We start from the raw sequence: 14,890 nt of genomic DNA, 5'->3' as shown, positions 1-14,890 counted from the left end.
ATTATGGTTAGGTACACATTGGTGTAACGACAGTGCTTTTTTCGAGAAAGCGCTTGTTAAATCATCACCCGTTTGGCGAAGTAGGCTGTGATGAGAAGTCGATTATATGCAATGCAGGACAAGCTAGATAAACTAGTAATATCATCAACCATGTGTAGTTAACTAGTGATTATGTTAAGATTGATTGTTTTTTATAAAATAAGTTTAATGCTAGCTAGCAACTTACCTTGGCTTCTTGCTGCACTCGCGTAACAGGTAGTCAGCCTGCCACGCAGTCTCCTCGTGGAGTGCAATGTAATCGGCCACAATCGGTGTCCAAAAATGCCGATTACTGATTGTTATGAAAACTTAAAATCAGCCCTAATTAATCGGCAATTCCGGTTAATCGGTCGACCTCTACTTGAAACGGATCTTGAGTTGACAATTAGTCTTGCTACATTGAACTGTGGTTACAGTAACACTTCAAATGAGAAATCCTGAGTTTAACAAAATTGCGAAATAGCGGCACTGCATTTTGGCAGTTTTGCCTTCATCAGAGCATGTTACGGTAAAACTGTTGGTAGGGTCTCACATTTGTGTGTGAAAGAAACCCACAACATGAAATTGGATGGACTGGATGACAATTTGTGCCTTTTATGAGTATGAAACATGAATAGATATTTTCAATCTTGACTATATTAATACTTCCTCCTGGAAAATGGAATGAAAAGCTACAAACTAAAGTGATCATCCAAAATCTCATGACAGTCACTTCTCAGAGAAAGTATATACCAGGGCTGGAGTAAATTCCATTTAAATTCTAGTCAATTCAGAAAGTAAACCAAATTCAAATCTTTGCCATTTGAGTTGTACAGCACATTGAGATATCAGCTGATGTACGAAGGGCTATATAAATACATTTGACTAGATTTGGAGTTGGAATATCATTGTACTTCCAGAATTGACTGGAATTTAAATGGAATTGAGCCCAAGCCTGGTACAGTATATACTGTAGCATAACGCACACTTCAGTAGTGAAGATTTTAATACAGAGACCATCTGATTGCAGCCACAAAATCCAATTGTCGTTATTGAATTGGAGAAAAAGCAGGATCCAGCTATTCCAAAGGTTTAATCAGAGGGCCAGATCTCTGTTAGTTTGGGGCATTGTTTGAGAGGGAGGTAGTCCATGTTGTGTTATCAAGGACATCCTTTTCTAAATAAATATTTCAAGAGAAATTGTAAAGACTATTTCCTTGAACAGCAAAAAGGAGTACTTACACAGGTTTTAACGAAGGTCTGTGTAAACCTAATTGATGTGCCTTTCACAGAATAAAATACACTTGAATGAATGTTTGTTACAAGGGAAAATGCATGAGCCTTCTTATACTGAACATCCATTACACTTTAATGAAACATGGACATGACTGGAGTCATGACTGGATTTGAGTTTGCTATTCACAAGAAGCATTGCCTGATGTGAAACATGACTCGGACAAAAGAGATCTCCGAAGACATAAGATTAAGAACGGTTGACTTGTATAAAGCTGGGAAAGGTTACAAAAGTATCTCTAAAAGCCTGATGTTCATCAGTCCACGGCAAGACAAGTTGTCTATAAATAGAGACAGTTCAGCACTGTTGCTACTCTCCCTAGGAGTGGCCATCCTGCAAAGATGACTGCAAGAGCATAGTGCAGAATGCTCAATGAGGTTAAGAAGAATCATAGAGTGTCAGCTAAAGATCTCTGGAACATGCTAACATCTCTGTTATGAGTCTATGATAAGTAAAACACTGAATAATAATGGTGTTCATGGGAGGACACCATGGAAAGAGCCACTGCTGTCCAAAAAAAACATTGCTGCACGTCTGAAGTTTGCAAAAGAGCACCTTGTTGTTCCACAGCGCTACTGGTAAATTATTGCGTGGGCAGATTAAACTAAAGTTGAGTTGTTTGGGAGGAACACACAACACTATGTGTGGAGAAAAAAGGCACAGCACACCAACATCAAAACCTCATCCCAACTGTAATGTATGGTGGAGGGAGCATCATGGTTTGGGGCTGCTTTGCTGCCTCAGGGCCTGGACAGCTTGCTATCATCGACAAAAAAATGAATTCCCAAGTTTATCAAGACATTTTGCAGGAGAATATAAGGCTATCTGTCCGCCATTTGAAGCTCAACAGAAGTTGAGTGATGTAACAGCACAACGACCCAAAACACAGAAGTAAATCAACAACAGAATGGCTTCAATAGAAGAAAATACTCCTTCTGGAGTGGTCCAGTCAGAGTCCTGACCTCGGCCCGATTTAAAATGCTGTGGCATGACCTCGAGAGCAGTTCACGTCAGACATCCTAAGAATATCGCTGAACTGAAACAGTTTTGTAAAGAGGAATGGTCCAAAATCCTCCTGACCGTTGTGCAGGTCTGATTCGCAACGACAGAAAACATTTGGTTGAGGTTATTGCTGCCAAAGGAGGATCAACAAGTTACTAAATCCAAGGGTTCACATACTTTTTCCACCCTGCACTGTGAATGTTTACACTGTGTGTTCAATAAAGACACGAAAACATATAATTGTTTGTATTATTAGTTTTAACTGTGTTTGTCTATTGTTGTGACTTCGACTTCATTTTATGACCAATTTATGCAAAAATCCAGTTAATTCCAAAGGGTTCACATACTTTTTCTTGCCACTGTACATGTGATATATTCATACACTATAGAAACAATACAATATCCCAAGTATCCATGATTTTAAGGGAAAAAGAGGAGATCATTCCGAATGTAGTAGTCTGTGTAAAATGTACCAAAGTCAGCACAAATTAAAAGCATATTGCATTGGGCTTTGTCATGCAAGGAATGTAGTTTGGGAAATCACGTACTTTCCTGATGTCGTCAAGGTTTGAGATTTCTGGGGAAAGTCCTCCGTGTACACACAGGAACTGCTGGTTCATAAGGGCGGCCAGGGGAAGGCAGTCGAAGGCATCCATACACTCATCGTACACCCGCTCCGAATACTTAATTCTACCTGTCAGGGTGGAAATAGGGCGAGGACTGAAGAGTGTTGCCAGGCCAAACACCCCTAGCTCTTACACACTAGGGCAGTGTGCTGGGCCTGGGTCGGAAAGCTCAAACAAAGTGTCAGAAAACATCCAAAAGACATAAAAAACTCTAACTCTGCCCTTGGTATTTTGGTTATACTCTAAGCCTGAATCCAACAGCAATAGCCCTGACATATGTAAATACATATCAAGGCGAGAGCAAGAATCTGATTTCATACTATGCCAAGAAGCACATTTCCGCGTGAACATTTGAAAGTCAAGCGTCATGTTCAATGTAAAATGCTTCAGAAAGAAAAACTCAAAACCACACTTACATTCCTGCTTAAATGTGAAATACTCTGTTAAATGTCTACATTCGTGGTTCCCACGGAGCAAAAATAGTGTTTTGGGGTATAGGATCTTTAAGGCCCACAAGTACAGCACACACTGGAAGACAATAACAAAGACATAGGAAATGAATTAGCATATTTTCAGAGAACATATACAATACACAATGACTAATATGAGTCTCAGATGTACGAAAGCAAAAGCATCAACCACTTCCTTCTTTAATTTAGGATTATGCAAAACGCATCATACTGTGACACTCTGTATTTTGAAAGTTCTACAGTCCATTTGGAAAGTATTCAGACCCCTTGACTTTTTTCCCACATTTTGTTACATTACAGCCTTATTTAAAATTATAGTGTTTTTTCCCTCATCAACATTTACATTTAAGTCATTTAGCAGACGCTCTTATCCAGAGCGACTTATACACACACAATACCCCAGAATGACAAAGCAAAGCAATTTTTTTTTGAAAATTGGATGGGTATCTCTCTGTACTTTTCTCCGTTCATCTTTCCCTCGATCCTGACTAATCTCCCAGTCCCTGCCTCTCAAAAACATCAATACAGCATGATGCTGATGGTGCCAGGTATGCTCAAGATGTGAAGCTTGGCATTTAGGCCAAAGAGTTCAATCTTGGCTTCATCATACCAGAGAATCTTGATTCTCATGGTCTGAGAGTCTTTAGGGGCCTTATGGCAAACCCCAAGCAGGCTGTCATGTGCCTTTTACTGAGGAGTGACTTTCGTCTGGCCACTTTACCATAAAGGCCTGATTGGTGGAGTGCTGCAGAGATGGTTGTCCGTCTGGAAGAGTTCCTCCACAGAGGAAGTATGGAGCTCTGTCCGGTTCTTGGTCACCTCCCTGGCCCGCTCTAGGAAGAGTCTTGGTGGTTCCAAGTTTCTTTCATTTAAGAATGATGGAGGCCACTGTGCTCTTGGGGACCTTCAATGCTGCATACATTTTTTTGGTACCCTTCCCCAGATCTGTCCTTGACACAATCCTGGCTCAGAGATCTTTGTACAATTCCTTCGACTTCATGGCTTGGTTTTTGCTCTGACATGCACTGTCAACTGTGGGACCTTATATAGAAACGTGTGTGCCTTTCCAAATTATGTCCAATCAATTGAATTTACCACAGGTGGACTCTAATCAAGTTGGAACATCTCAAGGATGATCAATGGAAACAGGATGCACCTGAGCTCAATTTTGACTCTCATAGCAAAGGGTCTGAATGCTTATGTAAATAAATAAAATAAAATAGTTCTACATTTGCAAAAAAACAAACAGAAAAAAACGTTTCACTTTGTCAGTCTGCAGTATTGTGGGTAGATTGATGCGGATTTGTTTTAATGTAATCCATTTTAGAACAAGGCTGTAACAACGTAACAAAATGTGGAAAAAGGGAAGGGGTCTGAATACTTTCCGAATGCACTATATATCTTGAAAACTTGATTGTTGACATGCAAAACACTTTGGGACTGTTTCAACAGTGGATTAATGAAACAAATACCAAAATATTGTTTTTGAGTGGTATTTTCCTTTAATGTTCTTAGAACAGGTGAAACACTTACTTCAATACTGAAATATCCTCTGTCGACGTAGTCGCCCAAGAAAAGGTAGCGTGTGCTAGCCGGTGACCCTCCTACTTCAAACAGTTTCATCAGGTCAAAGAACTGGCCATGGATGTCTCCGCAAACTACAGGAAACACACAGAGGAGGAAATAGTCAGAAACAAACAGACGTCATACAACTCTTGACTTTCACATTCTAAACATTTTCTTTGTCTTCTTTAAAAGTGCAGTTTTTCTGTGCGGTAAAAATATGAATATGAATTTTAATATGCATTTCTTTATCACACTTTTGTTTGTGGAATCATAATTCATGTACATAGACCCAGGACAAAAAGAGGGCATTGTGACAATTGTTCCTCCTAATACATAAACATCATCATGACATTTATCATGATCATAAACCATCCTCTGAAGCCAAGTGGCACAATAGCTTTTATTTACGGGGGCAATTATGTGTTAATATATACCCAGTTCCAATACACAATGCAACTGCTACTCTCACCTAACAAACAGAAAGGGTTAAACTCAAAGCATACTTTATACAATTTGCCTGGAGAAGATTTGCAAGTGCAAAGTGTCTTGTGTTTCTGTACTGTATGTCGCCAGCCAATTGAACCTGGGCCAACTGGTACAAAAATGTGTTGTCTCGCCTGCATCCCTCCATAATACATGCATCATGCATAAAACATGTGAACCGAGACACTATGTGTTGTATTACACAGTGAGTTTTGCTTTGCATAAACAATGTAAGCAGGCCCAGGGCGGAATCCCACTCGAGAGACCCTCTGACCAATAACTAGCCTGCACCACAAATCAACATGTCCAAACCAACTATTATATTCTACTTTTTGCATCATCTATTAGCAAGTAGGTTTCTATTTTGCTAGGGTGCTGTGATGTGCATTGATATCCCATTGATGTACATTGATATCCCATTATTAGTATGTACATTGACATCCCATTGTTAGCGAGGTGGCATCATGAGATAACATGAAAAATGTATCAATAAAGCTGTTCAGCCATAGATCCTGTCAAAAAAATTCTCAGACTCTGGGTGGGCATCTTTAGTAGAATAGAATGTCTCACTATGACATGCTTCACTTCCCTGTGCTTTTTGTTCATAGAACACTACTCCCTGAAATCTACGAAAGGAACGTAATTTGTACAGCCTATTATTCTATTGACAAGGAACACAATTCCGCTATTATTACGTTATTATGGAGGAACAAAATGTATCCCAATGCCTGTATAGATATCAACTCTACAGTGTTGTTGTTGTCCGCAGTTGTATGGCAATGTGCTGTATCGAAAATGTGGTTCTGTAGCTCAGTTGGTAGAGCATGGCGCTTGTAACGCCAGGGTAGTGGGTTCGATTCCCGGGACCACCCATACGTACAATGTATGCACACATGACTGTAAGTCGCTTTGGATAAAAGCGTCTGCTAAATGGCATATTATTATTATTTTATTATTATTATTATTATGTACTGTTCTCTCCACTCCCTCCCCTCTTTCATAACAGAGGGACTTTGGCAAATGTCTTCCCTTTGACGTTAGTCACGTCCCCACCCCACCTATTATTATATTATTATTATTATTATTATTATTATTATTATTATTATTATTATTATTATTAGTATATTATTATTATTATTATTATTATTATATTATTATTATTATATTATTATTATTATATTATTATTATTATTATACCTATCCATTAATCACTACATTCAACGACCCAACATGACCCACATTGTGACTGGGCTGATCCATCCCTCCATGTAATCAGGGATTACCATTTGCCACTCAGTGAAATAGGATCGGTTTTCCCATTGCCCCTCTGACCCCGTTCACCGCTGCTCCCGGAGAGCCACGGAGCCACAGCCCACAGTGCCTTCGGACATTTGTCACCCGCTGGCCACACACTGTAATCGCTGGTAGTGTGATTAAAGAACCCAGACCAGTCCTACCTAGTCCTAGTCATTATTTTGCAATGCCGTTACCTGTGTTGAATGTCATATCCAGCTGCAAGTCAGAACCTTCATGACCAGCCAATCATAGTTTATATTATTATACAATGAATTCCCTGATTGATTTGATCAAAACATGTTTGTTTTTTTATTCTGAGTGTGTGTGCTACACAAATATTGGTAGATAATTCCCTCTCCATTTTTCTAACCTTACATTTCAGTGAGAAAATGTTCAACAACATTAACATTCATGTTAACAATTGATACACTGATACTCAGTAGCAAAAGATAACGTCAGCCAACTACTCTGGCTCAAACACAGTTGCTAAAGCACTGATAGGCCCACTAATTTGGTCCCTGGCAATGAATATCAACACCATCCTTTGCAAACGCTATACACTTATTTGTTTACGTGTGTCTTTAAGCCTGTATCTAATGACAGAGAGTAAACTCGTAGCAATATCTTGAAGACAGTTCCATTTATCATATGTTGGATGACTGCATTGGAAAGTAATTAGCTCGAGTTACAAGCCCCTCGAGACACGGGGAAGAGAAGAGAGAATCTGTTCTCCGCATATGCATTGTAAACTCTCATTTTGTCTTTGAAGAATCCCACTCTTTTCAAATGGTTTAATTCCTGGATTTACACTTAGGTTTGGACTCAAAGGGTTCTCATTTCTAATGTGCTCCCTTCCCCTCCCAAAATCAACTGTTGATTGGGTCACACTTTATTTGGATAGTCCGGATAGTCCACCTGCAGATCTACAGATGGTCGTACAATCAACAAACTATCTGTTGATAAGCAACTGCTTGCTAAAGTTACATTTAGAGTTAGAATAAGGGTTAGGGTTATAATTCAGTTTAGGATAAGGATTAAGGTTAGGGTTAAAACTAGGGTTAGTAGATAGTTAGTTGAAATGTTACTGATAGTCTATAGAGCATCTACAGGTGGACTATCCAAATAAAGTGTTACTGTACGTTGTTACAAATGATATTCCATTCAAATAGTCTATTCATGCTGTCTGAGAAGCAACTCATTGTGCAAAGTGGATGTTCATTCCCACTTACTACAAAAAAATGTGGATATTTGTAAGGAATTATAGAAAGTAAAAATCCCTCTCATTCATAGCTTATTGGTCTTTGGGGGGGGTTTTCAGCCAGCACGGTACAGACCATGATCACCATTATATTGCATTTTCTAACCTACAGGACTATTGTAAGCAACAGAATAACTGTAAATCAATGCAAGCAAAGTCTATATGATGAACTTGCGATAGCACATACTAAAGTCTCAAAACCATGTCTGGTGAATTACTGGTTAGTTTCTGGTCAATGAAGAATGAATGTACACCAGAACCAAACCAGCCAGGTCCCCCGTGATTCGAGGTCCATGTCTGAGGACTTTGGTGAATGACGTGGAAACTGGCCACTAGGGGCAAGAGTGAGCGCTTTTACCTTCAAGTAGGTTTCTATTTTGCTAGGGTGCTGTGGATGTGGATGGGCATAAGCGTTGGCAAGGGTTGCATGTTCGAATCCAGCGATAGAACATTTGTATTTGTTAAGATTTGTTAAGATTTCGCAGTTAATGCCTAAACTCCACCTTAAACTAGAAGTCGACCGATTAATCGGAATGGCCGATTAATTGGGGCCGATTTCAAGTTTTCATAACAATCAGAAATCGGTATTTTTGGGCGCTGATTTGCTGATTTAAAAAAAATATATATATTTTTTTTTATACCTTTATTTAACTAGGCAAGTCAGTTAAGAACACATTCTTATTTTCAATGACGGCCTAGGAACGGTGGGTTAACTGCCTCGTTTAGCGGCAGAACGACAGATTTTCACCTTGTCAGCTTGGGGGATCCAATCTTGCAACATTACAGTTAATGAGTCCAACGAGTCCAACGCAATAACGACCTGCCTCTCTCTTGTTGCACTCCACTACACGCCTGTTACGCGAATGCAGTAAACCAAGGTAAGTTGTTAGCTATCATTAAACTTATCTTATAAAAAACAATCAATCATAATCACTAGTTAACTACACATGGTTAATGATATTACTAGATATTATCTAGCGTGTCCTGCGTTGCATATAATCTGACTGAGCATACACGCATCTGACTGAGCGGTGGTAGGCAGAAGCAGGCGCGTAAACATTCATTCAAATAGCACTTTCGTGCGTTTTGCCAGCAGCTCTTCGTTGTGCATCAAGCATTGCGCTGTTTATGACTTCAAGCCTATCAACTCCCGAGATGAGGCTGGTGTAACCGAAGTAAAATGGCTAGCTAGTTAGCACGCTAACTCTTACCTGGGAATATTGAAGACTCATGTTAAAAGGAACCATCAGCTTTCATATGTTCTCATGTTCTGAGCAAGGAACTGAAACGTTAGCTTTCTTACATAGCATATATTGCACTTTTAATTTCTTCTCAAACACTTTGTTTTTGCATTATTTAAACCAAATTGAACATGTTTCATTATTTACTTGAGGCTAAATTGATTTTATTGATCTATTATATTAAGTTAAAATAAGTGTTCATTCAGTATTGTTGTAATTGTCATTATTACAAATATATATTCTAAAAAAATCGGCCGATTAATCGGCACCTGCCTTTTTGGGCCGCCAATAATCGGCATCGGCGTTGAAAAATCATGATCGGTCGACCTCTACCTTAAACACTTTTGCCATTTCGAAGAACATACAAATGTGATGTTTGAGAAAGATGGATGAACAACTAATTCTGACATAAGACTTTGAGACCTAGTTGCAGAAAATATTGCTCTATCAAAAAAGCTGGGATACATTCTATTCAAATGTCTTATTCAACATCACACTGTTACAAGACATAACATGAGAATAACAAGCAATCCAAGAACACAAGGAACATGATGAAGCAACAAACGGTTCCACTAAACGCTCCAGCCCTAGGGATGTGCTCTCTCTCGCTCTGTGTGTGGGTGGATCTGGACAAAACCCACCTTTGTGTTTCTCTGTGATAACGCCATGGTGACAGAAGTGGCCGTGGGGTCACACTGGAATAGAGCGACCTAGGGGTCAAGAAGACGATATGATGTATGGCCAGCCAAGCCAGGCCATGGTGAGTTCTAATCAGCTGTGCACACTAGACACACTGGATAGTAGGCAGTAAGGCCGTATTCATATCAGATACAATGCTTTCCTCTGGGCTTTGTTATAACACAGCACACACGTGCAGGCAAACACATACAGACGCATGCACGGACACAGGCAATCCCCAGTCACGACAAGGCCCACATAAGATGAGCAGGTGGGAGTACATTATCTCAAGTGAGATAGATTTTGTTCTCGCCATCCATCGCCCCGCGCTACTGTGCGAGACTGATCAAAACCATATCGCCAGTCAGGCGGCAGCAGCTAGTATGTGTGGGTGGCTGACTTACACAAGCCAGCTCTGCTCGATAACCTACACAGGCCACTCCAGAGGCAAGCTCATTGAGTTGGTGAGATCTGCCGAGTTCAAGCCCGGAGTGAAATAGTAGTGCATATAGGAGTGCAGCTTGCAAATCTGTTCAGTATTCATATGTTGTATGTGACAGACCGGGATGTGAAGGTCTGGTAGAAGAAGGCTCGTTTCTCTCGTTGGTTGTAAAAGATAAGTCATTAGTGCAGTGTGTTTCTGGAAAAGCAAAACGTAGCTACAGGTTGTTCTGAATGGTACAGCAGTGAGCTGTGTCGGGAGCAGTTTGGGCCTGATGGACACAACCAGGAAGTGTGTGAGAGTCGCCCAAGACACATCACATAGACAGAAGAGATGAGAGAATGTGGTGCAGAATGAATGAGTGAGTGAGTGAGAAACAATGGCTTCTTTTCAACAGAAAATCTGGCCTTGTGAGGCACTCAGTGTGTGTGTGTGTGTGTGTGTGTGTGTGTGTGTGTGTGTGTGTGTGTGTGTGTGTGTGTGTGTGTGTGTGTGTGTGTGTGTGTGTGTGTGTGTGTGTGTGTGTGTGTGTGTGTGTGTGTGTGTGTGTGTGTGTACACTTGTGCGAGTGTGTGTGTATCATTGCCGTAGAACAGGACTGTTGAGTAGGAGAGGGGTGGGTGTAGGAGTGTCTCGTGTTAACTCCTACCCCCTGACTCTACAGACTGATTCACAACCAACACACCACCAAGCCTTTTCTCCGACTCGCCATTCTACTTCACAACCAATCACATACAACTGATTTCAGGCTCCAGGCTTTTTTCTTTACTATCGAATGAGAGGTATGGCTTGCATGCTATCCGCAGAGAATGAGATAGGGACCACACATACAGCATTATGGAGCTATCAAGCATATTCTATGAGAACAATCAAAAAAACACGATCATAGAATGACATAATTAAAAAGGAACAACCACAATGACATGATGACATCAACTTGTGTGGTATGACAAAAGTAACGTTCTCAACTGGTCTGCTACCACTGTGATTTAAAGTGGAACTGACAAAATATGACACCTTCATAGAATGTTTGGGAATGACGTATAGTAAGGCATTTGTGAAAATTCTATAGCAACAGCTGGAAAGCTTCAGTGCGTTAGGTCAATGAATAGACACTGCAGTAAATAAAACCAAATAAAAACATCTGTCCTGTCTAGGACTTGAGTCTGCGCAGGCCGGTACACCAGAGCAAATCAGAGCTATAGTTGGCCTATATGCACATAAGCCACACATGGGCCTGCCATCATTCACTTTTAACTGTACTGTGTGTTTACAGGCAGCAGCGCGACTTTAGAGCATGAGAACGCATTCGCCCAAAAAAATACACACTGTAAATGGATTTCTGCAACTATGTAAATACCACGGGAGTCCGTGTTTTCACACTCCTCTTCAATGGTTGTGCGAAGTTGCTGGATATTAGCGGGAACTGGAACACGCTGTTGTACAAGTCAATTCAACCATCCCAAACATCCTCAATGGGTGACATGTCTGGTGAGTATGTAGGCCATGGAAGAACAGGGACATGTTTCAGCTTCTAGTAATTGTGTACAGATCCTTGCGACATGGAGCCGTACATTATCATGCTGAACCATGAGGTGATTGCTACGGATGAACAGCACGACAATGGGCCGGATCTCGCCACGGTATCTCAAATTGCCATCGATAAAATGCAATTGTGTTCATTGTCCGTAGCTTATGCCTGCCCATACCATAACCACACTGCCACCATGGGGCACTCTGTTCACATCGTTGACATCAGCAAACCGCTCGCCCACATGGTCCTTCTGTAGCTCAGTTGGTAGAGCATGGCGCTTGTAACGCCAGGGTAGTGGGTTTGATTCCCGAGACCACCCATACGTAGAATGTATGCACACATGACTGTAAGTCGCTTTGGATAAAAGCGTCTGCTAAATGGCATACATTATAACGCCATACGGTTGTGTTTGTGTGGCAGGTTTGACGTACTGCAGGTTGGACATACAGCCAAATTCTCTAAAACGATGTTGGAGGCAGTTTATGTTAGAGAAATTAACATTCAGCTTTCTGGCAACTGCTCTGGTGGATATTGCTGCAGTCAGCATGCCAATTGCACACTCTCTCAAAACTTGACATCTGTGGCATTGTGTTATGTGACAAAATTTGATGTGCAAATTTTAGTGGCCTTTTATTGTCCCCAGCACAAGGTGCACCTGTGTAACGATCATGCTGTTTAATCAGCTTCTTTATATGCCACAACTGTCAGGTGGATGGAATATCTTGGCAAATGAGAAATGTTCACTAATATGTGTGCCAAATGTGTGCACAAAATTTGAGAGAAATAAACTTTTTGTTCGCATGGAACATTTCTGGGATCTTTTATTTCAGCTCTTGAAACATGGGACCAACACTTTACATTGTACTTTATAATTTTGATCAGTGTAGATACGCTAACCCAGGGCTGTCAAATTCAAACAGCACACGGACCATCTTAAAAAAACACAATGAATTCTCGGGCCAGACATTTTTTTTTTTTTACAATTGCTACCCAAACTGGCTATTGTTTTATTAAGAAAATATGGCCCTTTATAATGTCCACTTATGTACATAGGATGCTGTATATATAATTTTTAATATATTAAAAAAAGAGAGAAATAATATTTGTCCAACCTTTGCTACCATACTTGCAGAGGTGCATAATCTGCTGCAACCATTACTCATTCAAGGTTTTTTATTTATTTTTATTATACTTTGTAGAATAATTGTGAAGACATCAAAACTATGAAATAACTCCTATGGAATCATGTAGTAACCAAAAGTCTTAAACAAATCAAAATCTATTTTATATTTGAGATTCTTTAAAGTTGCCACCCTTTGCCTTGATGACAGCTTTGCACACTCTTGGCATTCTCTCAACCAGCTTCATGAGGTAGTCACCTAGAATGCATTGCAATTAACAGGTGTGCCTTGTTAATTTGTGCCTTGTTAAAAGTTAATTTGTGGAACAAAAGTTAATTTGTGGAAGTTAATTTCCTTCTTAATGCATTTGAGCCAATCAGTTGTGTTGTGACAAGGTAGGGGTTATACAGAAGATAGCCCTATTTGGTAAAAGACCAAGTCCATATTACTGGCAAGAACAGCTAAAATAAGCACAGAGAAATGACTGTCCATCATTACTTTAAAAGACATGAAGGTCAGTCAATGAGGAACATTTCAAGAACGTTGAACGTTTCTTCAAGTGCAGTCGCAAAAAACATTGAGCGCTATGATGAAACTGGCTCTCATGAGGAACGCCACAGAGGATAAGGTACCAGCCTCAGAAATTGCAGCCCAAATAAATGCTTCAGTGTTCAAGTAACAGGTATATCTCAACATCAACTGTTCAGAGGAGACTATGTGAATCAGGCTTTCATGGTCGAATTTCTGTCTGAAATGAAACTGCTCCTAAAGGACACCAATAATAAGAAGAGACTTGCTTGGGCCAAGAAACACAAGCAATGGACATTAGACCGGTAGAAATGTGTCTGTTGGTCTGGATTTCAAATGGGAGATTTTAGGTTCCAACCGCCGTGGCTTTGTGAGACGCTGTGTGGGGGAACGGATGATCTCCGCATGTGTAGTTCCCACCTTGAAGCATGGAGGAGGAGGTGTGATGGTGTGGGAGTGCTTTAATTGTGACACTGTCTATGATTTATTTCGAATTCAAGGCACACACTATCATTCTGCAGTGATATGCCATCCCATCTGGTTTGGGCTTAGTGGGACTATCACTGTTTTTCAACAGGACAATGACCCAACACTGGCTGTGTAAGGGCTATTTTACCAAGGAGTGATGGAGTGCTGCATCAGATGACCTGGCCTCCACAATCCCCCAACCTCAACCAAATTGAGATGGTTTGGGATGAGTCAGACCACAGAGTGATGGAAAAGCAGCCAACAAGTGCTCAGAATATGTGGAAACTCTTTCAAGACTGTTGGAAAAGCATTCCAGGTGAAGCTGGTTGAGAGAATGCCAAGAGTGCGCAAAGCTGTCATCAAGGCAAAGGGGTGGCTATTTGAAGAATCTCAAATATAAAATATATTTTCATTTGTTTAACACTTTTTTGCTTACTACATGATTCCATATGTGCTATCAGTTTTGATGTCTTCACTATTATTCTTCAATGTAGAAAATAGTAAAAATAAAGAAAAACCCTTGAATGAGAAGGTGTTCTAAAAACCTTTACTGCTCAATTGTTGCTGTAATAGGCCTAGATGTTTTTGTTTTACATGGTGTTTGTTGCATGTTTTGTCTTTTGGTTATAAATGGTCAAGCTTTAAAAAACGACTGCAACATTTTAGTAGCCTAGCTCAGACTGTGGCATGTGTCTGTACACTTTCTCTCCGCTGTTACCGGGACACACAAAAGCAGCGCAATCGAAGTTGAATTTAACAATGTGAGCGCATCTGGCTGTACTTTGTTAAAGTAGCTGACTCAAATGTTGACTCATTTATACTTACCTTTGTGTCCTATTCGGCCCATGGGCCTTGTGTTTGACAC

The 14,890-nt window shown here is 40.3% G+C and overlaps 1 protein-coding gene across 6 annotated transcripts in view; it reads right to left on the bottom strand.

Moving 5' to 3' along the window:
- Positions 1-14,890, bottom strand: part of LOC124014618 (serine/threonine-protein phosphatase 2B catalytic subunit alpha isoform) — a 145,908-nt gene that overhangs the window by 45,661 nt on the left and 85,357 nt on the right. For all 6 annotated transcript variants that reach the window (XM_046329837.1, XM_046329838.1, XM_046329841.1 and 3 more), the window contains exons 3-5: positions 4,944-5,068; positions 3,357-3,468; positions 2,863-3,008 (exon numbers count right to left, since the gene is read on the bottom strand). In XM_046329837.1, coding sequence (XP_046185793.1) covers positions 2,863-3,008; positions 3,357-3,468; positions 4,944-5,068 — 383 coding nt within the window. The remainder of the gene's footprint in view (positions 1-2,862; positions 3,009-3,356; positions 3,469-4,943; positions 5,069-14,890) is intronic.

The sequence above is a fragment of the Oncorhynchus gorbuscha genome, linkage group LG25 (genome assembly GCF_021184085.1).
Source record: "Oncorhynchus gorbuscha isolate QuinsamMale2020 ecotype Even-year linkage group LG25, OgorEven_v1.0, whole genome shotgun sequence".
Lineage (NCBI taxonomy): Eukaryota > Metazoa > Chordata > Actinopteri > Salmoniformes > Salmonidae > Oncorhynchus > Oncorhynchus gorbuscha.
The sequence above is the reverse complement of the archived record's forward strand: the minus strand, read 5'-3'. Positions and strand labels throughout refer to the sequence as shown.